Genomic DNA, 27,072 nt, shown 5'->3' with positions numbered 1-27,072 from the left:
GTGGAGTACTTTGCAAGTCACTGAAGCAGGGGAGGCCCTGACCACAGGGTAGGTTACTTAACTCTTCAGTGTTTTCACTCCCATGGTAATAACACAAAGTTGTGAAAAATGAAACCTGCTGGAGAGGGAGGGGAGTTGTCCTGACTGCTGGTAGCCATGGATAAAGATCTGAATTTTCTGTTAGTGCTCACATGAGAACCGGGAGCCATTTTCCTTATTTGTAGAGATGTAGGCCCAAGACAAAATGGGAGATTGTGAAAGTAAATCATAGGTGGGTAAAGAGCTAAAGATAACTGATTAAAAGCTCTCAAAATGGATACATAGGAAACATTTGCAGATGAGTCAGTAATTAAACCTTCCCTCTTTCCTATAATCTCTCAGATGAGTACCTGGTGCTTCTTTTCTATTCAATCAACTAACCAAACAATCAACAAGTATTTATTAAGTACCTACAAAGTGCCAGACAGCAAAGTGCTGGAAATATAAAGAAAATTAAAAGTCTCAGCCCTAGAGGAGCTTACATTCTAACTGAGGAGACAACATTGTGCATATATAAGCATATACTGCACATATACAAAACAGACATAAGGTAACTTTAGAGGGGAAGGGACAAGAAAGTTGGGAATTTCCTCCCATTCTTTCTCTAAGGGTACAATTTTAGGTGCTTTTTCCTCACTTACCAAAATGAGGTATTGATCTAAAGGTATTAGATTGGAAATCCTGTGATATTGTACTATGCCATCCATAATTTGCTTTTGTAGAACAAAGTATGAAAGAGCATATCATGTAGGTTGAGTCACTAGTGGACTTACAGCCCCAAACTCTCTTTTAACATTTAGCACTGATACATTTTTTCTTTATGCAAAAGAGTTTATAATGTTCAATAAAATCATTTACATGGTGGTAAATCTTTAAAATTCCAGAAAAAGTACAGTTTGTAAAATGCTGTAGGAACAGTTTAGTGGATTGTGGCGGAACCACTGTTCTTATGGAAACAAGTGATATTAAAAAAAAAAGTGAGTCCTTTCTGCTGGTTATGACTTCTGATGTTAATTCCTCTTCCAGCATGTGTTCTTTCTAGCGCAAAAGCATTGAGTTTGGGACTGTCTGAGACAAGTAATTTCTTCCTATAGTTTTCAGTACTAATCTTTAATAAGTGCTTTTCAATTTTTTTCAGTATCAATTACCAAATTATCTACCTCTTTCTTCTCAAATCTCTGATGTACTGTCCTGCTTCCTGTGGTATGCAAATGCAGCGTGACCTTTGTCAGGAACTGTGGTATGTGAGCTTAACAAATTTGCCCCAATTTGATCTGGAGGAGGATGATTCCCTGGTGGAGCCTATATAAAGTCCATCTCCCTGTTTGTACTTCTAGGACAGGAAAGTCAGTCACTTATTATGTAGCATATTATAAGAATGGAGCACAGGTTGGTGATAAAGCTTACATACTACTTGTTACTTTCGATACCACAACTAAGATTCCATTTAATCCCACATGAAGAATGAACAGGGTGCTAACTAGCAGCAACAACAAAATCAACAGTAGAATAGTTTTCTATGTTAATCATGACCCATAAATTTTTTTTTTTAATTTAACTTTTAACATTTATTTTCACAAAATTTTGGGTTACAAATTTTCTCCCCTTTTATCCCCTCCCCACCCAAACCCAAGCATTCTAATTGCCCCTGTGACCAATCTGCTCTCTCTTCTATCCTCCCTCTCTGCCCTTGTCTCTGTCTCCTCTTTTGTCCTGTAGGGCCAGATAGCTTTCTATACCCCTTTACCTGTGTTTCTTATTTCCTAGTGGTAAGAACATTACAGTTGATCCTAACACTTTGAGTTCCAACTTCTTTAGCTCCCTCCCTCTCCACCCCTTCCCTTTGGAAGGCAAGCAATTCAATATAGGCCAAATCTGTGTAGTTTTGCAAATGACTTCCATACTAGTTGTGTTGTATAGGACTGACTATATTTCCCTCCATCCTATCCTGTCCCCCATTACTTCTATTCTCTTTTGATCCTTTCCCTCCCCATGAGTGTCGACCTCGGATTGCATTCTCCTCCCCATGCCCTCCCCCCCACCCTGCTTGTGCCCTTGTCCCCCACTCTCCTGTATTGTGAGATAGGTTTTCCTATCAAAATAAGTGTGCATTTTATTCTTTCCTTTAGTGGAATGTGATGAGAGTAAACTTCATGTTTTTCTCTCACCTCCCCTCTTTATCCCTCCACTAATGAGTCTTTTGCTTGCCTCTTTTATGAGAGATAATTTGCCCCATTCTATTTCTCCCTTTCTCCTCCCAATACTTCTCTCTCACTGCTTGATTTCATTTTTTTTTTTTTAAGATATGATCCCATCCTCTTCAATTCACTCTGTGCACTCTGTCTCTATATATGTGTGAGTGTGTGCATGTGTGTGTGCATACTCCCACCCAGTACCCAGATACTGAAATGTTTCAAGAGTTACAAATATTGTCTTTCCATGTAGGAATGTAAACAGTTCAACTTTAGTAAGTCCCTTATGACTTCTCTTTGCTGTTCACCTTTTCATGGTTCTCTTCATTCTTGTGTTTGAAAGTCAAATTTTCTTTTCAGCTCTGGTCTTTTCATCAAGAATGCTTGAAAATCCTCTATTTCATTGAAAGACCAATTTTTCCCCTGAAGTATTATACTCAGTTTTGCTGGGTAGGTGATTCTTGGTTTTAGTCCTAGTTCCTTTGACTTCTGGAATATCCTATTCCATGCCCTTCGATCCCTTAATGTAGAGGCTGCTAGATCTTGTGTTATCCTGATTGTATTTCCACAATACTTGAATTGTTTCTTTCTAGCTGCTTGCAATATTTTCTCTTTCACCTGGGAATTCTGGAATTTGGCCACAATGTTCCTAGGAGTTTCTCTTTTTGGATCTCTTTCATGCGGTGTTCTGTGGATTCCTTGAATATTTATTTTGCCCTCTGGTTCTAGAATCTCAGGGCAGTTTTCCTTGATAATTTCATGGGAGATGATGTCTAGGCTCTTCTTTTGATCATGGTTTTCAGGTAGTCCCAGAATTTTTACATTGTCTCTCCTGAATCTATTTTCCAGGTCAGTTGTTTTTCCAATAAGATATTTCACATTATCTTCCATTTTTCCAATCTTCTCGCTATGTTCTGTGATATCTGTCTTTCTCACAAAGTCCTTAGCGTCCATCTGTGCCATTTTAGTTTTGAAAGAACTATTTTCTTCAGTGAGCTTTTGAATCTCCTTTTCCATTTGGCCAATTCTGCTTTTGAAAGCATTCTTCTCCTCATTGGCTTTTTGAACCTCTTTTGCCAATTGAGTTAGGCTAGTTTTCAAGGTGTTAATTTCTTCAACATTTTTTTGGTTCTCCTTTAGCAGGGAGCTGATCTGCTTTTCATGCTTCTCTTTCATCCCTCTCATTTCTCTTCCCAGTTTTTCCTCCACCTCTCTAACTTGATTTTCAAAATTCTTTTTGAGCTCTTCCATGGCCTGAGCCCATTGGGTGGGCTGGGACACAGAAGCCTTGATTTCTGTGTCTTTGCCTGATGGTAAGCATTGTTCTTCCTCATCAGAAAGGAAGGGAGGAAATGTCTGTTCTCCAAGAAAGTAGCCTTCAATAGTTTTATTTCTTTTCCCTTTTCTGAGCATTCTCCCCAGCCAGTGACTTGACCTCTGAATATTCTCCTCACACCCACCTCGCCTCCTGGTCCTCCCAGCCAGCGTTTGGGGACTGAGATTCAAATGCTGCTTCCCGCCTTAGGGCTTTTGGCAGGGGCAGGGCTGCTATTCAGTGTGAGAATTAAGTTCAGGTGGTCAGGTCGGGGCAGGGCCGCCTCTCAGGCTCAGTTCCCTCAGGGGGTTTATGTACAGACCTTCCACAATGGATCCAGGCTCCTGCCCGCTTGGGGAGCCCATGTCTGCAGCCGCCTCTCAGCTTCTATCTCCCAGGGGGGCCTGAGCCATGGGGGCACCCCACTCCCCTCTCGACCCACCAAAGAGACCCTCTCACCGACCCCCGTCACCTGTGGGTGGAAGGGCTTGTGCTGCCACTGGAGATCCCGTCCCTGAAGCCTGCTCGGATCTGTACCTCTCGGAGCCGCGGCCGCCACAGGTCTGGGCTGGGCTCCGCGTCTGCAGCGCAACGGACCTTTTGCAAGAGGTTTGCAGGTCCCTCTGTGGGTGGAGGGACCCGCGTGGCCGCTGGAGATCTCGTCCCCGTAGCCCGCTCGGATCTTTTCCTCATGGTGTCGCGGCCGCTGCAGGGCTGCCCTCTGCTCCCAGTCCTGGTGCCCAGTCCGCAGCATGAAGGACCCCCTGCGAGAGGTTTGCAGGTCTCTCTGGAACAGAAATCTCCCTCGCTCCAATATTCCGTGGCCTCTGGGTGCAGAATTCACCGTGAGTTGGTCCCCTCTAGCCGTTGTGTGGGTTGTGGGTTCGGAGCTATGTGTATGTGCATCTTTCTACTCCGCCATCTTGGCTCCGCCCCGACCATAAATATTTTTGTTCTCGACCCATAAATTTTTAAAAATCAAATCTTAATATACAAATACATTAAATAAAATAGATTAGCTATTTGACTACAAATTTAGAAAATTCCTTAAAGCATTTTTAAAGTACCAACAAATTGACAAAGCATTTAATTAGATATCAATGAAAGACCAAAAATATATTATTAGGTTTATTAACAAAAGAGCCAATAAGTAAAATTAAAAAATTATCACCTGAAGTTCAAACTAAGGTTTTAAAAATAATTCTTTCAAAAGATAATGAAATGTTAAGTATAAAATTTATTCGGTGATAAAAATAGTCAATATAAAATATAAACTATATATGGTACTTAAATAGAATAGAGTACTAATAGTTCAATTTTCTCATCATACCAGCATCTTCATTTAATCACAGATCTTCTTCCTGGAATAAGGTGAAATGCATAGGTTAATATATTTTAAATATTATCCTTTTGATTCATCATTTGAGAGCCCATAATAATAGTTAAGATAATAGTTAATTTGATCTAAGTTAAATGGGGAGAATTTTTTCTACAAAGGTCTGCTGAAGTACAGGGAAAAAAAAATTAACAGAGGGTTTACAACAAAGTAAAAAAACTACTCCTAATACTGTGATTTCCTACATATAAGCAGTCCCTCCACCAATGCAGATTGCAAACCTTCCACCACTTGGAGCTGGTCTTTGAGCACTGTTCTAGCTGAAAAATCTATCATTGTACAGTGAATTTGGTGATGAACCTATCTAAATTTAGGCATGCTGGCCCTCAGATGCAGCTAATCTGTTGTTAGCTTCACATATCCTTGATAAGTCCAGGTAGAGTTTGAGTTCTGCTGACATAACTGTCCAGAGCTCAGTATCACTTCCACACATGATGAAGCATTCAAATAGGACTTGAATTCATATCAGTAGATTTTTTTGAGAAAAATATACATCAAAGGTTTCACTCATTTGGATTTTTAAAATTAAGAATAGGGAATATAACATTTTATTAAATTAATAGAAAAAGGTATTTTTATAACTAGCTTGGCTCCCTGCCTCCAAATTCCTCTAGTCCTCAAAGGTGGGCCCACTTAATCCTCCTCCCAGAGACTCAGGAACCAATCTTGCCCTGGAATACCTAGTTCATTTGTTTGTTATTAAGTCAGTCTTGCTTGCTGGTATTGTTCTGACTTTGTATTTTGATTCAAGTAACTGAGTTCTTGTCTTGATCCTTGAAAGGGAATGAGAGGGGAAAAGAGGATAGAGCAGAAAAAAGCTAAGGAGAGAGGAGGAAAGGAGAAAGAGAAACACAGAGACACAAAGAGAAGCATAGAAAAATGCAAGTAAAAATAAAGAAAATGGGAGATGGAAGGAAAAGAATTTTAGTATAAATTTAAAGTGTTAGTAAACTATTTTTGTACATTAGGGTGTGATATTCAGGTCTTGGGCTCTGGGATATTATCATTTCTTCCTATTCTTCTAATTAAAAAATTTCAGAAGCCCCACTTTGAATAGGATAACCATAGGCCACCCAGGTACATTCTGAAGATGGCAGAGTAAAGGCAGGGACTCTCCTTGGCTCTTCCAAATTCCCCTCCACACAACTTTAAAATAAAGTCTCAAAACAAATTATAAAGTGGCAAAACCAACAAAAGGAAGGAATGAAGCAATTTTCCACCTCAAGACCACTTAGAAGGTTGGCACTATGGTGATTTAATTGGTGGCAGCAGCTTCCAGAGCTCTTAGCCTACAGAGAGTAAGAGAGTTGGACAATTGGCCAGAAGGACTCTTTGCTGGCACTGAGTATAAGACTTTGTTGCATTGCCCATATGTGGTTCCAGGTTGTAGTCCCAGAGAATGAAGGAGCACTAGCAGAAGCAGGGACCCTAGTCACACTTCCAGGGTGGAAAAGAGTACTTGTGGTCACTCACAGACTAGAGCATGGGCCAGCAAAGCAGTATTCATACCTCTTATTAGATCATACCACTTTGGAAGAACCAACAACCTACAGAACCCTAGAACTAGCTCTGAAAAGAGCAGTATGAAAAACCTGAAGCTTGGGACAGTGTCCCCTCCACCCCTAGATCAAAGTCCCTAACAAAGTTAAAAGTCAAGGATTGGACTGGGGAAATGAGCAACAACAAAAAAGAACCTGACCATAGAAAGTTACTATGATGACAGGGAAGATCAAAACACAAATTCAGAAGAAGACATCAATGTCAAAATAACTACATCTAAAGCTTCAAAAAAATATATGAATTGGTCTCAGGACTAAAAAGAACTCTTGGAAGAGCTCAAAAAGGATTTTAAAGGATCAAATAAGAGAAGTAGAAGAAAAATCGCGAAAAGAAATGACAATGATCCAAGAAAATCATGAAAAAAGTCAATAACTTGGCAAAGGAGGTACAAAAAAACACTGAAGAAAATAAAACTTTAAAAAAAAAACCCAAAATAGGTCAAATGGCAAAAGAGGCACAAAAATCCACAGAAGAGGAGCACTCCTTAAAAAGCAGAATTGACCAAATGGAAAAGGAGATACAAAAGCTCACTAAAGAAAATAATTCCTTAAAAATTAAAACTGGTCAGGTGGAAGTAATGACTCCATGAGACATCAAGAAACAATAAAACAAAGTAAGAAATTTTTTAAAAAAAGAAGAAAATGTGAAATATTTTACTGAAAAACCAACTGACTTAGAAAATAGATTGAGGAGTGATAATTTAAGAATTCCTAGATTGTCTGAAAAAACCATGAAAAAAAGATCCTAGACAGTATCTTTCAAGAAATTATCAAGGAAGACTGCCCTAATATCCTAGAACCAGAGGGTAAAATAGAAACTGAAAAAATCCACCAATCACCTCCTGAAAGAGATCCCTTAATGAAAATTCCCAGGAAGATTATAGCCAAATTTCAGAGCTTTCAAGTCAAGGAAACAGCCAGCAAGAAATCATTTAAATATCTTGGAGCCACAGTCAAGATAACACAAGATTTAGCAGTGTCCACATTACAGAACTGGAGGACTTGGAATATGATATTCTAGAAGGCAAAAAATCTAGAATTACAACAAAGTATCGCCTACCCAGGAAAACTGAGCATAATCATTCAGGGTAAAAGATGGCCATTCAATAAAATAGATGACTTTCAAGTATTTCTGATGAAAAGACCAGAGCTGAATGGAAAGTCTGACTTTCAAGTATAAGACTCAAGAGAAGCATAAACAGGTAAACAAGAAAAAGAAATCATAAGGGATTCAGTAAGATTAAACTGTTTACATTCCTACGTGGGAAGATGATACTTGTAACTCCTAAGAGTTTTATCATTATTAGGACAGTTAAAAGGAGTACACAGAGATGGAGGCACAGGCATGAGTTGACTTTGATGGGATGATATCTAAAAAAAAATTAAGGGGTGAAAAAGGGATGCATTAGGAGAAGAGGGAAGGGAGAGATAGAATGGGGCAAATTATCTCACATAGAAGAGGCATGAAAGGAAAAACTTTTATAATGAAGGGGAAGATGAGGGTGTGGCAGGTAATGCTTGAACCTTAATCTCATAAGAATTGGCTCAAAGAAGGAATAACCTGCACACTTAGTAGGGTGTCAACATCTATTACCCTAGGGGAGGGGAATAAAAGAAGAGTGATGGCTAATAGAAGGGAGGACAGATTGAAGGAGGCAGTGATCAGAAAGAAAACACTTTTGATGAGGAACAATGAAAGGATGGAAAGAAAGAGAGAAAGGGATAAATTGGGGGGGCAGATAAGATTGAGGGAAATACACAGTTAGTAATCAACTGTAAATGTGAATGGGAGGACTCACCCATAAAATGGAAGTAGATGGCAAAATGGATTAAAACTAGGATCCAACAATATATTATCTACAAGAAACACACTTGAAGCAGAGTGACACACAGAGTAAATAAAAAGTAAGTGGCAGGAGCAGTCTATTATACTTCAGCTGAAGTAAAAAAAAAGAAGCAGGGGTAGCAATCATAATCTCAGACAAAGCAAAAATAGAGCTAATAAAAAGGGAAACTACATCTTGTAAAAAGGAACCATAGGTAATGAAGTAGTGTCAATCCCAAACATATATACACCAAATGGTATAATATCCAGATTGTTAAAGGAAAAATTAAATGAGCTACAGGAAGAAATCGTAAAACTATCAACTGTCTCCTCTCAAAACTAGATAAATCTAACCAAAAAATAAACAAGCAAGAAGTTAAGGAGATGAATAGAATCTTACAAAAGTTAGATATGATAGAACCTCTAGAGGAAACTGAATGAGAATAGAAAGGAATATGTATTCCTCAGTGGTACATGGCACCTACACAAAAATTAATCATGTTAATATAAGGACATAAAAACCTCACAAATAAATGAAAAAAAGCAAAAATGTTAAATGCATTCTTTTCAAATCAAAATGCAATAAAATTACACTTAGTTGTAACTGAATTGGCTATAGAAAAATAGATTAAATTAATAAGAAACTAAATAATTTAATCCTAAAGAATGAGTGGGTCAAAGAACAAATCATAGAAACAATAACTTCATCAAAGAGAATGACAACCATCAGATAAAATACCAAAATTTATGGGATGCAATCAAAGCAGTTCTTAGGGGGACATTTATCTCTCTAAATTCTCATATCAATAAAATAGAAAGAAAAAAATAGAGAAAGAGCAGATCATTGAATTGGGCATACAACTGAAAAATTATGAATAGTGGTTAATAATCCAGTCAACTCTTCAAAAGCCAATGACAACCAATAATAATTTATTCTGATGGCCATAGCCTAGCTGTATAAACAAGGTATGATAAGGGCAATTTATCTCTATTAACTACGATTCACCTCAGAACCTACTGTGCCTTTCTCTCTTTCCCTCTCTATGAGTTTTACCCTTATATTTCTCTTCTGTGTCTCTGGCTTTTTGCCATCTTCTTTACTCTTCCCTTGTGGAACTGAAGTGTAGTTTTTAGTTTTTGTTATACTTGTTGAATAAACTTGTATGTTCCCTATTCTTAATTTTAAAAGAAGTCAAATGTTCTGTATTTCTCTAGCAAAAAAAAAAAAAGACATTAGTTCTTCCTTATACAGCCCTTAATTTTTTCCTGTGTATCATCTTCCCTCCATAGAAGACTCCTACCCATGTTAAAAAATGGTCATTATTTTAGTCTTTCTAATTAAAAAAAAATCTTCTATTACTTTACAAACACCAATTTTTCTCCCAAATGTTAACTTTAAGTAAAATGCAAAAGGAGTTTTCACAGTACAGAAAATTCTCTGAAAATATCTTCCCCAACACAGAAACTATCACCTACTAATGTATACTCTTCCACATAGGCATAATACCTGATTTGTACCAAATGCTGATACCGAAGACTTTTTTGACAGTCTCACTTCTTTGTTTATGTATTTTAGCATTCCACTAAGAGTAGTGAAGTCATTACTTTGAGAAGTTTCATCATTATCTACATCATATGTCGCTGAGTCAAATACATCTGATGGAGTATAAAGTGCATCTTTCTTATTTTCTTCTTCTGTTGGTAAAGGATTTTGAATGAGTATTTGCTTTAGATCCTCTAAGAGTTCTTCAGAAAGATCTTCATTATCGACAGTCTTGACACTTATGTCACTGGCACTAATAGAGCGACGCAGTTTTCTAGATTTGAGAAATGATGGCTGAGGTTGTTTGAAAGGCCTTGAATCTTGAATATTATACATAATTTCAGTAGGAGACAAAAGTGAGACTGGTAGATACTTGAAGCCTTCAGTCCTTTCACATCTAGAAAGTTTGGCTTGCAGCCTAGTTACCTCCGATTCCTACATAAAAATAAGAATCATGAATTTCAGAATTGGAAAGTTCAACCTTTTATCCAATGTAGCATTACTTTGTACAGAAATCCCTAGAAAGAATGCACTACTCTTTGAGGTGAACCATCCCATTTCAGACAGCTTTGAGTATTAATTTGGCTTTTAAAGCCCTTCATAACCTGGACCCTTCCTACCTTTCCAATCTTCTTATACCTTACTCCCTCTCCTTCACATACTCTACAATTCAGTGACAGACCTCCCTGTAGTTCTTCAAACAAAACACTACATTTCTTGACCCTGTGCATTTTCTTTATTCAATTATATTTTATTTTCAATTCTAAATTCTCTCCCTCCCATCTTTCTATCACCCAGCCATTGAGAAAGCAAGAAAAACAATTAAAACATGTGTGTATATATATACACACACATATACATGTGTTTTAATATATATTACATTAAATATATAATATATTATATTAATTAATATATTATAATTATATATTATTATTAATATATAATGGTTATATATGTAATATTACATATATTATATTAATATATTTAACATATATATATAGTCAAGAAAAATAAATTGCCATATTAGCTAACCCCTACACTCCCAAATTAATATATGCTTCAGTCTGAACGCTGAGTCCATCACCTCTCTATCTAGAAGTGGATAACACATTTCATCATGAGTCCTCTGGAACTGTGGTTGGTTTCATTGTGCTCATCGGAGTTCCTAAGTCTCTCAAAGTTTTTTGTCTTTATGGCATTGTTATTATTGCATAAATTGTTCCCATGGTACTGCTGACTATACTGTGCATCAGTTTATACCAATCTTCCCAGGTTCTCCTAAAACCATCTCCTTCATAATTTCTTATCGCATAACAATATTCCATTATATTCATATACCATAACTTGCTTAGCTATTCCCCAGTTGATAGCATCTCCTAAGTTTCCAATTCTTTGCTGTTATGAAAAGAACTACTATAAATATTTTTGTACGTATGACTCCTTTTCCTCTTTCTCTGATCTCTTTGGGGTATAGAGGCAGTAGTGGTATTGCTAAGTTAAAAGGGACTTCATGAACTTTCAGTTTTCTTCGGCTTGGAATTCTCTCTCTCATCATCTCTGCCTCTAGGTTTCCTTCAAGTCTCAGCTAAAATTTCATTTTCTGCAAGAAACCTTGCCTAGTCCCACTTATTTGGGGGCGAGGGGGAGATACCTAGTATCTTTCCTCTGAGATTATCTCTAGTTTATCCTGCATATATCTTATTTATACGTAACATTTGTTGTCTCCTCCATTGTGAGCCTCTTGAGGGAGAGATTACTTTTGCCTTTGTTTGTATCCCCAGTACTTAGTACAGTGCCTGGCATGTAGCAGGCTTAAGAAATGTTTGTAAGATTTGACATTTAACCACTCAGGAAAAGTCTATTTTTAGTTTTTCCCATAATTTTTTCCCCAGATTTAATGTTAGGATTAATTCTTATTCAGGACTGGGGAGCTAAGTAGGATAGGTACTGGACCTGTGGTTTCATTAGTATAGGGAAATCCTGAGGAAGCAAACTCTCTACCTGTGCAGGATAGTACCTAATCTATAACTTCTAGTCTTACAGAGCTGCCTAAAACACAGAGAAGTTTGCCCCAGGTCACATAGTCAGAATGGGTCAGAGGTCAGCCTTGAATGCAGATCTTCATAGCTCCAAAGCTCCCTGTTATTATATCCAGCTTTCAAGTTCTTCCTGGCGTAGTAGGTTACAAAATCATGTTGATATTACTCATTACCTCTCATTTACAAAATTTTACCCTTTAGACAGCACACAGTATGGATAACAGAAAGAATCACATCAGAAAAGGTATTTAAGTGCTCCTAATTTTTAAAAAGTAGTCTTCTTAACAGTTTTTAGATTTTCAGTAACTTTGCATTCTACTGCACTTAAAAGTTATTTTTTTAAAGAGCTTCCTGATTTTCAATCAGCTAGTCCATATTCCTCTTTCTTAGGCCTTAACTGATAAATCTAACATACATACCAGTAGTTATGCAGCTCTGTTGCATGCGTTATCTTTGTGTACTAATATTAATCTCTAATTCCCAAAACTTTAGAAGCAGAGAAAAATAAAAGTGAATACCTATGTTTACATACTAGTGCCTATACTCAAATCCAGCAATAGATAATGAAACTTTATGATTTTTCAACAGTTTAACAATTACTAATTCTGAAAATTTTTTCCGACTTTTTACTGGCATCAAAATAATATGAACCCTAAAGTAGATAGGCAAGAATTAGGTGAATTTATACTTAAAGTTCACCAAACACTTTCCCTGTAGTAATATGAGAGAACGTAACCTATTAATAAGCACAACATATCACTACCTAAATTGGGTACGTTTTTCTTAAATAGGCAAAAAACTAATCATGACTTTATTGTTCAGTTGTGTCTGACCCTTTGTGACTGGATTGGAGATTTTCTTGGCAGAGATACTGGAGTGGTTTGTCATTTCTTTTTTCATCTCATTTTACATGAGGATGAGACAAATAGAGTTAAGTGACTTGCCTAGGCTCATACAGCTAGTTAAGTGTCTGAGGCTGGATGTGAACTCAGGAAGATGAGTTTTAAGATCCAGGACTCTATTCACTGCACCACTGAGATGTCCCTATCATAGTCTTTATTCATGCAAAATGTATAAGAAACATAAGAGATTAATTAAAATTTTATGCATAAGAAATTTCATTAAAGTCAGAGCTTTAAGGTTTCCTATACTTTATATTCCACTTACTTTAACAAGCAATGCTTCATTGGCAGCTTGAATCACTTCATTCTTGTCCTGCAATTGTTTATGCAGACTGCTTAATGTGCCCTGAGTCTCTTCTAATTCATGTTTTGCCTTCTCTAACTGAATATTTAGTTGCTGAACTGAAGATTTCTGGCTGTCTGAAGATAGCTTCCATTTTGTACGATTCTCTCGATGTGTAAGTATCTAAGTATTTTAGGACAAAAAGAAAATGAAACAGATTTGATTTGGTTTTATTTTTCCTTAATATTTTAAATACCTAATTTAATATAAATACATGAGCAAATTTAACATAAATATATGAGCAAAACAAGCTCCTTTTATGGCTAGAAATATCTCATTTTTCCTATCCCCAAAGTTAGTTTTTCCACAAACCTTATATTCAAGTTGCTTTTCCAGCATCACTATTTAGAGACTGTTACTCTTTTTTCTTTATTTACTGCAATACCACCTTTTCTCATTTTTCTATTGAACTAATCTCCTATTTAAAATAAACCATCAATACTCATCCAAAAAGAAAGACTTTTTAAAAAATGATGTATAGAGTAATAAAATAATGTTACTAGGGACAAGTTTTGTATTGTGAATGTAATTATTTTTTTAAAAGATCTGAGGTTTCTTTTAAATAAAAAATAATATAAAACAAGACAGTTAAGGGAAAACAATAGAACAAACATCATCCAAAAGGAACATAGAGGGCACTACCAAGCATGCAAAATGAATGGTTGATTAGAGTTGGATATTTAATTTGGTTCTCAGTTTCATGACAGCTAAAGCAAAAGAAAACAAACACATTTGTTTTCAGAGAAAAAACATTTTTGGAACTAAATTAAAGAGGAATTTATTATTTTTTATATATATTTTAGATTTTTTTTCCCTTTCTGCCCCCGCCCTCCCTGAGACAGGATAAGAGGAATTTATTGTATGAGATCTTTGTATGAGACATTGCCTAACAGAATAGATAATACTTTCAGCTACAATTTTATGTAAGACAAATGTTGTTCTGGGGATTGTCATTTTAATGCCAAACTTAGGGTAGATACTTGACTAGCCTTATCCCTCCAGCGCCAACACCCAACCCCCAAAGTACATGCTCTCTTCTTCCAATTGAATCCTTGGTCCTCAAAGCAGGAATGTCTTAATATCCCATTATCTCTACTGACTTATCACAGTGCTTGGCACATACACAGTAGGTACTTAATAAATGCTTGTTGATTGATCTTAGCAAAAACACCAAGACATAATCCAATTAACATGGGTACAGGCTTACTGAGTCTGATTTAATTTGTTTTCTTTACCTCTAGATGATAAGCTTCTTTCAGTGATTCTATTTCTTTTAACAGTTTCTTTACTTCTGCTTGAAATCTTGCTTCCAATTTAGTTTCACGTACTTGTGAAGCTCCCAATTCTTCAGCCAAATGGTTGGCATGTGCTTCCTTCAAAACATACATTGAATAAAGGCAATCAGTTATTTTCTTTTAAATTTTTATTAAATCTAAACTAATTCAGCAAATGAACCGAAATGTAGTTTGCAAAATATTGTTTAATGAGTGGCTACCCTGTACAAGACATGGCACTGTGAAAGATGCAGAGAAAAGCGAGACTGGATTCTTTGCCTATAAGGTACTCAAAATCTAGTGAAATAATAATACATGCTTCTTGACTTGGTCCTTCCAGATTTGAAGATGGGTATGATAAGGTCAAATATTCAACTATCTTCTGCAGGGTACATGAATTGTTCATAGAAATAGCAAAATGTATCACAGTGAGGGAAGGATAGAAATAGTACTATAAGATCAGTATAATGAGAAAAATCAGCATTTGTGGAAGTAACTAAAATTTTTAATTACTTAATTATATAATTAAGCAATGTACACTAAATATTATTTCAGAGTATAGGAACCATATAGGCAAATGCTTATAACTATATCTATGTCACTGTGTAATACCTATATTATATAGTATTTAGATGTTTTTTGGCACTAGTCTCATTTGTTATAACTGACTCAGGACTGGGATTAAGTAAGGCAGGTAACTTTCAGGAGTACAAAAACAAAATACCAAGTGATTATCATATATATTCTTTGCCCATACTGTTTGTGAGTGTAGTCAGGCAGAAAACATATATGGTATGCATGCTTTCAATCAATTCAGCCAGCATTCTGGGCCAAAAATATTTAACTGACCCCTTAATTGAACTAACACACAACCAGTGTAGGGAACAAAGGATCACAGGAATTTATCAGTGACCATCTCTAATGAATAGATGGAAGGTGGTTTCCATGTGGTCCTAGCAAAATTACTTCAGTTTTAAATTTTAAAAGTTGTACCATACTAATTTAATAATATGTATTTAACTGAAAAAAATTAGGTTAAAAATATAGCCATTTACTTATTCATTAAACCTATTTCATAAATAAAAAAAAATGGATGCCATAATTTTAATAATTTTTAATAAAATAAAACTGTTTTGAATAGAAACCTTCTCTCTAGAAAGATGTTTTGTTTCTTCTAGTTCATTTGCAAGTCTCTCAGCTTCTCTCTGGGCTTGGACTTGCTGCCGGCGAGTCTCTAGCAGCTCCTGCTGAATTTGTTGCATCTGTTCTTCTGCTAACCTCACCCGCTGCCCCAAATCCAAAACTTCTTTGTATTGGGCTGCAATGCACTGTTCCTGCTCTTTCATAATCTGAAAAATAGAAACCATTCTTAGGTTTTATGTAAAGAATAAAAGCTCTAATTTTTTCCTGCTGCCACTTGAAAGAGTGGAGATAATGAACATTCCAGTTTTGCCACTCATTACCTTATGATCCTGAGTAAATTACTTAATAACAACTAGCATTTATAAAGCACTTTAAGGTTTGTAAAGCACTTTACATGCAATACTTCATTTGATCTTCACAAACTTGTAAGGTAGGTGCTAGTATTATCCCCATTCTACAGATGAGGAGAGTAAGGATTAGAGAAGTCAAGTCACTTACAACCATCAAGTGTCCAATGCAAGACTTGAACCCCCATCCTCCTGACTCTAGGTCCAGCATCCCTGTGCTGGCATCATGAACTTCTCTAGGCCTCAGTTTCTTCATTTTTAAATTGAAGGATTTGGACTCTTAAATTTGAAAGGGCTCCTGACCTTCCAAGCTCTAGCTCTATGATCCTACATGAATTTTTTTTTTCTGATCGTGCTTCTTCTCAAGTTCTTCATACACTAGGACATCTCATCTATTGTGAAACTGTAACAGAGAGCGGTTCAGAAAGTACCTAGCAACATGCAGCCACTCCCTTATTAGAAGCACATTTTATCAGCACAATGTCAATGAGACAGATCTAACAGAACGTTTGTATGACCCTACAGCATCTTAGCATGTGCAAACTACATAACAGGTTAGAATCCTTTATTGTTATAACTATACAATATTTATGTCAGAATGTAGAAGAAATCAGATAGAACTACCTCAATTTCCCATGCTAATGATTATTATTCTTATAAAAGTATACACATTCATATATCTTCTGCCCAGAGCTCCACTGTTTGTTGCAGAAATTTATTTAATGGGAATCAGTGATCCCCTACCAATAAGAAGGGTCAGCATTCCACCTTTTACAAGAAGCATTTCCCAGGCAGCTCCCCTTCTACTAGTCCCTTCACTCTAAGTTGACCTTCCATTTACACTGATATGTAGGAGGCCTGAACGATGAGAGCAGAGAGAAAGGGCAAGAGGTGAGTGATGTTGTAGAAGCAGAAACAACAAGATCCATTAACTGATCGGAAATATGGGATGAGAGAGAGTAAGGAGTCAAGGATGATGCCAAAGTTACTAACTAGATAAGCGGAAAAAATGGTTAATAACTTTGAAAGAGATGGGGAAGTACATGAAAGGAAAGGATGTTAGGTCACTGATAAAGTTCACCTTTCGACATGTTGAGTTGGAGATGTCTCTAGGATGTCCACTTTGAAATGCACAAGAGGTGATTGGTGATATGAGACTGAAGCTCAGGGTAGAGACTGGGGCTAAATATATGTCTGGGAGTCATCTGTACAGAGATAACAAAGCCACAGGAGATGAAAGTATATATAGAGAAAAGAAATGGGCTTAGGACAGAGTCTTGGGGAATACCTGAAGTTAGTAGCATTGGTGGTAAGTCTGCAAAACAGCTTAAAAATGAAGAAAAAAGTGATCAGACAGGTAGAAGGAGAAGATACAGAAAAGAATAGTATCATGAAAATTCAGAAAAGAAAGAACATCCAGGAGGAAAGACTGATCAACAGAGTCAACTGCAAAACTAGAACTAAGAAATCATCAGATCAGTTGAGTGCTGAGGTCAAAAGTCAAAGGGTTGAGGAGTGACAGGGAAGAGGAGATGCTAACTATGGACAGCTTGGTTGAGGAATTTGAGTGAGAAAGAGAAAAGATATAGGAGGAGAGCCTGGAAAATAGTACAAGATAATATAAAACAAGACAGTTAAGGGAAAAAAATAGAACAAACATCATCTAAAAAGAACACAGAGGGCATTACCAAGTAGAATGTAATTCTTTTCCTAAGAAAGGGATAGGTAGACTTGCACATATTTGAAAGCAGTAGGGAATTCAGTAGTTAGGGGGAGGTTGAAGATCAGAGGGGATGTTTGAGGGGCTACTCTGCTGGTTTTCAGTTGACTAATCTGTTCAAATTTGTTTTCACAAAGCTGTCTTATTCTAAGATTTCTATCCAGATATTAAAAGAGTAACTAAGGTTACCATAATAGATCCTAATTGATATAACTGCACAATGAGAGATGATTCTTTAAGATGATTAGGTTCTAAATAAGATAGAGACATATTCTTTTAAGTCTATAATAAACAAAATGTTAAGACGTAAGATCTCTATAAACTATAATCCCAGATTCTCTTAGGTAATCTTCTAAGATCTAGTGCGTGTATAAATGGCTTGATCTTGGAGAGAAGAGCTACCTCATTCTTTGAGACTGGGAGAAAGAAGAGAGTAGGGAATGATATCAAGGGATTTTGACATGAAGAGAAGAGGAAGCTCATTAAATCCTCAGCTGAGAGGGGAAAGAGGAGATGTGGGAGGCTTGACAAACTTGACAAGTGAGATAAAGAATTCATTAGGGTGGAATGAAAGGATTACTTTGCTATCATACGGCTGCAGTTGAAGCTCAGTAATTTATAGTGTGATTGTGAACCTTTCTCCAGATCCATTCAGCAAAGAAGGCTGATGGTAGGAGTAGGCCAGGGCTAAAGTTTGGCAAGAGGTCAGTGGTTATAGGACAAAAAAGTAAGTGACTAGAAAGTAGAAAATAAGAGTTGGGACTGAGAAAGGAAGAAAGAACTAAAAGTGAAGAAGGGATTGGAGGTAGTGATGAGGACTAAGAATAGCTATAGGAGTGAGGCATTGTATTTGTCCTTCATTTTCAAAGAGGACCACGACATCAGGAAAATGATGACATGACTTGCAGTTGATTTTGATTTGAGTGAAGGAGGGCTGTGTAAGGTCACCAGCCTCACTTTCTCCTCCTGAGGCATCTGGGTCCACTGACCAGATATTCATCAGGACGACTGGATATGGCCCAGGATGCAATGGCCTTTTCAGGTACTCAAAGTGAGGTAATGTCCATTCAGGGAACAGGCCTCACCTCTTTAAGAAGTAAGTTAAGGGTTGGCCCTTTCAATTAAAAAGAAAACAAAACAAGATAAAATAAAAAAAAAATCAAGCTGGGAGGGGAAGACCATCAGGGCTACTGTTCCAAAGAGAAATAGTTACCATTGACATTTACTCTAAATTCATTCAAAGTCAGGAGGGCCCAAAAACCAGTCATTAAGTGGAGCTTGGCCAGGGACCTGTTGTGGTCAAATGTACAAAACTAATAAAAACTAGAAAACCAACAAATTAAAAAATCCCAAACAAATTAAATCCCAACCCCAACAAATAAAAAACATCAAAATAGAAATTCTGAAAATAGAGATTAACAAAATTGGAAGTTACAAAGAAAAAAATTACCTAAAAATAATACTAGACAAATTTTTCTTAGAAGGAGGAATAAAACAGATAAGCCATTAGTTAATTTGAATAAGAAAAATAAAGAAAATCAAACCCAAGCATAAAAAATTAAAAAGAATTCACAACCAATTAATAAAAGCAATTATTATGGAGCTATTTCTCCCAATTAGATAAGCCAGTAAAACTGAAAAATGAAACAGATGAATATTTACAATATAAACTGCCCAAATGAACAGAACAGGAAATAGAATACTTAAGTAACCCGACCATAGAAAAAGAAATTGAACAAACCACAAATTAACTCCTAAAGAAAATAGCCCAAGAATTTGAATGAAAAATTAATTCTACCAAATAATTAAAGAGCAATTCATTCCAATACTATATAAATATTTGGAAAAAACAGAAGAGGGAACCTACCAAATTCCTGCTATCATACAAATGTGGCCTTGATAGCTAAGTCAAAGGAAAGTCAGAATAGGGAACTATGGACCAATTTCCCTACAGAATATTGATGCAAATATTTTAAATATTAGCAAGGAGGCCACAGCAATATATCACAGCAAAGATCAGGTACTATGATCAGGTTGGATTTATACGAGAAGTGCAAGACTGGTTCAAATTAGGAAAACTATGAGCATAACTGACCAGAACAATAACATATCCGACAAAAATAATATTTTTATAGGTGAAGAAAAAGCTTTTTGACAAAATGACATTCATTTCTGTCAAAAACACTAGAAAGCACAGAAATGGGGTTTTTCTTCAAATAAGTAAGGTCTAGCTAAAAGAAGAACAAATATTATCTGTAATGGGAATAAACTAGAAACCTTTCCAATAAGATCAAGATTGAAGCAAGAATGTCTATTATCACCAATTATCCAATAGTGTACTAGAAATGGAACAAGAAAAAGAAATTGAAGGAATAGGTTCAGGGAAAGAGGAAACAAAATCACTTTTTGGAGATGATATGGCTTATTTAGAGTTCCTATAGTCAATTAAAAAAACTAATCAAGACAATCAACTTCAACAAAGTTGCAGGATATAAAACAAACTGATATAAATCATCCACATTTCTTTATATTACTACTGTAATCCAGCAGGAACAATGGAATGCAGCTCCCTCTTTTTACTGAGGCATAGAGAGATTATGCGACTTGAATAGAGTCACACAGCTATGTTAAGTATCTGCTTTGACTATAGTATTAAATACCTTGCCAGCTCAAATCTTTTTTTTCTGCCATATTTCCTAGTTTATGAAACTTCAGATAAACAGTATAATTTAGAAAAAAGTGATAAACCAAAACTTTTCATTTCAGTCTTTATTCAAAAATAAAAATGTATTATGCATACATTTTGGTTCTTAAGATATTATGAATATTACAGCTGATCGATTCCACATTTGCAAATTTATCTACTCATTAAAATTAACTTTTAATCCTAAAATCAATACTCATGGTGTTTTTGCAGTCATGCACAAAGTGGCAAAGCATCTGTGTTGCCTGTTGCATACATCCCCAGCTGAAGTTAAACAAGGCAACTCCTGGCCTTCTTATTTCAGCTCTCATCCTTTTCTTGGTCTATTTAGTGCCCATTTTTCGCCTTTTTGAGCTTTTTGATGATTTGTTGTTTAAAATGGCCCTCAGAAGAGCTGCCTTGTGTTCTTAAGTGCAAGAAGGCTGTGAAGCACCTTTTGAAGAGAATACATGTGTTAGATAAGCTTTGTTCAGGCATCAGTGATAAACGCTGCTGGCCCAGAGTTTAATGTTAATGAATAATATGGTACCTTCAAAAGAAGGAAGAAGAAATTCACCCATCTGTATGAAGTCACTCCATAAAGTGCTAAAGTAAATATTGTGACCAGAGGCTCACAGGAACTTATCCCTGTATTTTCCCTAGAAGCAATGGCTAACTTAGTGTTTGGGGGCTTTAGAAAACATAACTACCTCGCTTGATGAGAATCAACTGTACTTCATAAAAACTATTTCAAAAAGCTTCAACTTATTCCTACAATGATTTTTCTGAAATCATAACTGTCATGATGTGACAGGAAACCATAATGGAAAATAGTGGCTAAGAATATACAAGCCTCAATTCTCCCTGCCAACTAACTAAGTGAAATGATACATTCAACTTGGTTTTACAAAATCAATCTTGTATGAGTGCTAAAATTCAGGAACAACAATTTGCTTATATATTCCCAGTGATATGAGTCTCTAAAAAAAAAAAAAAGATGAACATTTAAAAAAAATTAATGGCTTAAAAATATGATGCAATCAGCCCAAATCCTAGGAGCGGGTCTTGGCTTATGAAACAACCACAAACTGGTTATGGGGCTTATGGGAACCATCACCAATGAACTAACTGCTCTTTTCAACTCTTTTCCATGTCCACCAATCTATACCAAAGTACATTTTAATATTTTTTCATTAGAAGTCTTCCTAAAAATGTGTGAAAATTTCTAAATCAATATTTATGTAGCAAATGTCATTAACGAGGCCACAAGTGAGGAACTTGCAGCCTCAAGGGCACATGTGGCCTTCTGAGTCCTCAAGTGCAGCCCTTTGAATCTAAACTTCATAGAACAAATCCCCTTAAATAAAAGGATTTGTTCTGTAAAACTTGGCATTATACAAAAATAAACATGATAGGAGATTATGGTCAGCTATAGAATGTTAGATTTTTGATCTAGGAAATAGAACATTTGTAAATAATAGTGACATGAAGAGTGCGACCATCCCGTGTGGAAGAAGTGCAATGAAGGTCACGGAGGAGTTGGGAGGTTAGGACATTTGACTGAGGGAACAACAAAGAAAAATGAAAGAGAACAGAAATGTAGTTGGAATGGGAAAGCAATTCTAAATTCTCTAAGTAGAAACAGAAAAGTCAATACAATTAAAATTAATACTCATTCTATAAATGCCTTTTCACTCAACAAGTCACTTATTTCCTGGGTGCCAACTACATGCAAAGCACTGTGCTACTAGGATAAATATAATCTAGTTTATGTTGGATTACTGTTTTAATTTTATGGTTCTTGAATATATTTCACAAGTACATTAGTTTGTATTAGTACTGTTAATTTCCAAATAAAACCTCTCAAAGGGAAGCTATTAAATTTGTTTAATTCTTCTTTGGCAACAGCTATGGGAATGCCACACATAAATAGACTTGATTAAAATAGCAACAGCAAATTAAAAGGAAACACCCAAATGTGCATCTACTATACCTCACTTCAAACAAAACAAGCTTCTAGAGAAGATAAATAAGGAGATAATTCTTCACTTAGCAAAATTAAGCACAATATTCTTTTAAAGATGATTTTCCTCCAGTGCATTGAAAACATGATTCAATAACCAACAATTTTACTTAAACAATATTTTAGGCATATACAGTTTGTAAAACAAGATATACACCATAAACTATCTGTGGAATCAGTATTAATTAAATGGGAGTAAATGCTTGATATTTCTTAAAATTGAGAAAATAAGAAGTTTGATCAATAAACATTAAGGCATTAAGCAATGTCACTCATGCACAACAGAAGGTGAATAACTAAACAAAAAAGTCACCTTTCATTCCTATGGGGGAAAAATCATTCAGAAGAATAACTTACATTCTCAATCTCTGTTATTTTCTGTTGTTTTCTTTCTGTTTCCTTTTTCAATTGACTTATCTCTTGTGCATTTTGTAGTACTTCAAATTCTTTTTCACAAAGCTGGTCTTTACTGTTTTGTAAGTCTTCTTCTAAGATTTCTATCTGTATGTTAAAAAAAATTAAGGTTATCATGACAGAGTTTAATGTTATGTTTGCATACTGAGAGGCAATTCTTTATGATAACTAGGTTCTAAATAAGACAGAAATTTATTATTCTTTAAGCCTACAATAAACAAAATGTTGACTTAAAATCTAAAACTTATCTTGTTATTTAGCACTATTTCATATTTTTTTAAAAAAGAAAAAGTCCTTATAGTCATAGAAGTAATGCAAATTATGTTATATGCATTTATATGAATACAACTGAATACCAATGAATATTTCCATTTTTATTGGCAAAATAATTAAACTACACTTTATTCATTTTTCCATCACAAATTGCTGTCATTTTTTCTTACCTATTTATTTGGCCCAAGAAATATACAAGACTAAGTCTTTTATCTAAACCACAAAACAATATGAAAAATGACTTTATGCCAGTGGTCTTAACATCCTTCCATTCTGAAGTTCACATTATTGGTACTTGCAACATTCTTTGCTATCTTTTGACCTCGAGAACACTTTTCTCCCTGCACTGACTTTAGTACCTGCCCCACTATATATGGCAATCTCATCTAGTCCCACAGCTTCAAGATCATTTTTATAGGGCTGATTCCCAAATCAATCTCAATTTCCATCAATAACCATTTTCTGAGTTACAGACCTATATTTCCAACTGTTTACACAGAATGTCTACTTGAATATTCCATGGCACTCCAAACTTAATGCAATTAAAACAAATTCATCAGATTTCCCATGTTTCTCTTTCTGACTTTTCTATTTCTATTAATGGTGACAACATTCTTCTATCAGCCAGCCTTCAAACTCTGGACTTACCTTTGACTTTTCTTCTTTCTTCAGCCCCTATATCTCATCAGTAGTTAAGTTCTCAATTAAATTTCTAAAATATCTCTTAGTTCTGCCACCTCATGTCCATTCCACCACTCTAATTTAGGCCTTCATGAGCTATTTCTTTAACTACTTAAATACATTCCTGACTAGTTAACCCATCTCCATTCTCTGCCCACACCAATCTGACTTTTACACATTATTACAAGTCTAAACTTTCTAATGTGCATTTCTGATTACATCATTTCCCTGATAAAAAATCCTCCAAAAATAGTTTTGAAAGAGTTTCCCACTGTACAATCAAAAAAATTATTTCAGGTTATGTGTCTTTTAACATAAAGGATGCCATAAAGTCCTTGTATAGTTTTAAAATAGAAACATTTTAAAATTCAGGTTACAGACTCTATGGTACCAATTTTTGCATTTTGGGGGTAACAAGTGGTAAATTTTCTTTTTGCAGATATGGACTTCTAATCTGCCACCCAAAGGAAAAAGTGCTATATAAATATGAGTTACTATTATTGTTTATGGTAGCCATTTTTGTCACAGTATTCGTAATACTATATTGTGTATAATGGTATCATGGGTCTGTATTTTAAAATACAAGTTATGGATTTTTTACTATACCTACAATACAAATTACTTAAGTTTCAGAATATCCAAAAGCTTGATGAAAAATTTGTCTAATTAAGTTACCTGTTTATTGGATTCCTTAAGTTCTAGTTTTGTTTTCTCCAGAGTACCCTCTAATTTAATTAATTTTTGTTCCATTTCTCCCCTATGTTCACGAATAGTAATATCCAACTGTGTAACCTAAATATGAAAGCAAATAAATACACAAAATTTCTAAGGATTCTTTTCTACTATGACAACAAAATTATCAGGAATACTCATGTTTTTAATAAAGTTAGTACAAAATATATTGTATTCACAGGAAGTGTAAAGAATTCAAACACATATTCTCCAAAGTAAATTATTAAAGAACAAAGTTATTAACTCCAACATTTTGGATCATAAACAGCACACATACATTATGAATCTAACAAATAGAAATCTAATATAATCACAAATAAGGTCATTCAAACTATATCAGTTTGTGGACAATATAATTACCAGTTAAAAAACAAAATAAAAAATTCCTCCACCCAAAGATTACTACTTAAAAGCTGCCCAAAATTTTATTTGTCATCAGCCTTCAAATTCCTTTCTCCCCCTTCTAACTAGGGAGCCAAATACTTTAATTCCTGTTTTATTACATTATATAACCCAAGGGGACTCAAAGGCTCAGATACCTCAGTCTTGTAACTTAAGAATTCATATGTCAATTCAACAAATGACATCAAACTCTGTTTAAGTGTGTTGCAATACACAAATTTATTGAAGTATCATTAAAGAAACTGACTTGAGCTGCTCTTTGCTTCAGTTCCCAATTTCTATCCTTCAGTGCCTGGTCCATGTTAAGAAGCTCTTGCTTTTTGTCCTCAACATCAAGCTTGCATTCTCTACAATTTGACAAAGGAAAATACAAGGAACAAAAGGGATACTGAAGATAATTAAACTTTATTAACGATACAATTCAACCACTAATATTTCTGGAAGCTACGAAAAGAATACATTTCCACATCAATAACATCAATATTATTACTTGATCACAGCATTCTCAAAGGCAAAAAATGTTATTTTACATTTTGTCATCTTAAGATGAATTATTAGAAGTTAGTTGTCAAAGCACAATTACAACTAGAAGATTAGTTTGAGATAAGAATTAAAAATCATATTCACAATTCATTATTAATTAAGGCTAGCAGTCTTCAATTTGACTTTGAAAGGGAGGACATTATTACCATCAGCAAAAAAGTATTTATAGCATGGTTGGTATTTCTAATGTCCACCTTACAAATGGACTGGTATTGAATTGTTTATATTCATTTTACTATCTCTTCAGAATGAACATGATGCTTTTTAAGTATGGAAGAAGATGTAAGTTTAATATAGAAGTATATTTTAAGTGATTTATAAAGTTTCTTCAGTTACAACTTTTTTTAAAGTGTAATTCTGAAAGTCTGAAAATGGTTAATAGTAATATTTTTTGTTTCAAAAGTGTTTTTTTCTTATCTCTGAAGCATGTTACTTGCTAAAGCAGCCAAATATGTAATGGCAATCCAGGTAAAAAAATACTTGTAAAATAAATTTCTCTCTCTCCAAAAACCTGTGAAATTACTAAGCTCAGAAGTAAAGTAGGACAGAGATATTACTCCTGTCTTTGGGATTTTGAAGCAACCAAAATGAAGAAAGTGGGAATTTTTTAAAAATAAAATTTTTCTATCCTTTATCCCAGTTTGAAACATCCAAAGGTACGAATGCCAATTTAAAAAAAAATTAGCTTTCAAACTTGGAAAATAACCTATTTAGAACTCTTCTAAAATTCTTTAAAAAGTATAAATTAAAAGTAAACATTCATACTGCTTAGAAACAAGGTATTAAAGATTTTCTGAGGTATGGATGATAGACTTTCACCTATCAAGACCTTGGTCTTTTTAGAACTCTGGGTTAAATAGATTATTTTAGGTCTGACCTAGAAGTTGAGAGCTCCTGAGCAATGCTGTTAATAACAACAGAGTTACATAACAATTTTAAGGCTTACAAGGTGTTCTTCTTACAATGATCTTGTGAGATATGTTATACCTAACTTATAGATTAGAAGTTGAGCCTTTGAAGGCTTAATAATAAAAACTCACATGTAAAAAGGACATTAATGTTTGTACACATCTCATTTGAGCTTCACAACAAACTTGTGAACTAAGTTTTGTAGGTATTATCAGTATCATTTTACAGATAAGGAAACTAAGGCCAAAAAAATAAGTGATTTTCCCCTGGGTCACAAGGACAGTCATTGTTGGAGATGCTCACTCCGATTCCTGGATCCCACACTAAAGAATTATCTAAGTTGAGCTCAGTCCTCAATATGCTTCTGTTATGGAACCTCTCTCTCAACCTCTCCCTCTCCCCTTCCTTCTCCCTCTCCAAAAGAAGGTAAATTTTGATGACCAGAAGCTGCCCAGTTAACTTGGGGTTTACTGACGACATTTCTTTCTTTTCTTTCTTCCTTCCTTATTTCCTCTCTTCCTCCCTTTCTTTTATTTCTTTCATTTCTTTCTTAAAACCTTATAACCCAGTGTACTCTGAAGCCCACAGATCGAACAACAACGGGTCCTGCTATTTTTTGGACCCTTCTGGCTTACAGTGAATGTCAATAGTAACTGTTTCTCTTTGAAACAACAAGTCTTAGGGTCCTGAGGCTCCTGCCCCTCTCAGCTTGATCAATTTATTTATTTATTCTTTTCTACTTAAAGGCGCCATCCCCTGACTACCTCTTAAAGAG

General features: G+C 35.3%; 1 protein-coding gene across 8 annotated transcripts in view; it reads right to left on the bottom strand.

The window, feature by feature from the left end:
• Positions 1 to 4,661: 4,661 nt before the first annotated feature.
• CCDC18 (coiled-coil domain containing 18) overlaps positions 4,662 to 27,072 on the bottom strand; it is a 94,526-nt gene continuing 72,115 nt past the window's right edge. For 7 of the 8 annotated variants that reach the window (XM_072644023.1, XM_072644025.1, XM_072644027.1 and 4 more), the window contains 8 exons: positions 25,093 to 25,192; positions 24,387 to 24,503; positions 22,701 to 22,844; positions 15,573 to 15,776; positions 14,389 to 14,526; positions 13,076 to 13,276; positions 9,834 to 10,304; positions 4,662 to 4,907 (listed from right to left, as the gene is read on the bottom strand). In XM_072644023.1, the coding sequence (XP_072500124.1) occupies positions 4,893 to 4,907; positions 9,834 to 10,304; positions 13,076 to 13,276; positions 14,389 to 14,526; positions 15,573 to 15,776; positions 22,701 to 22,844; positions 24,387 to 24,503; positions 25,093 to 25,192 (1,390 nt within the window). In that variant the 3' untranslated portion in view covers positions 4,662 to 4,892. The remainder of the gene's footprint in view (positions 4,908 to 9,833; positions 10,305 to 13,075; positions 13,277 to 14,388; positions 14,527 to 15,572; positions 15,777 to 22,700; positions 22,845 to 24,386; positions 24,504 to 25,092; positions 25,193 to 27,072) is intronic. The other variant, XM_072644028.1, reaches the window with a different exon arrangement.

This window comes from Notamacropus eugenii, chromosome 2 (genome assembly GCF_028372415.1).
Source record: "Notamacropus eugenii isolate mMacEug1 chromosome 2, mMacEug1.pri_v2, whole genome shotgun sequence".
In the NCBI taxonomy this organism is placed as follows: domain Eukaryota; kingdom Metazoa; phylum Chordata; class Mammalia; order Diprotodontia; family Macropodidae; genus Notamacropus; species Notamacropus eugenii.
Note: the sequence above shows the minus strand (reverse complement) of the source record. Positions and strands in the feature narration are given on the sequence as shown.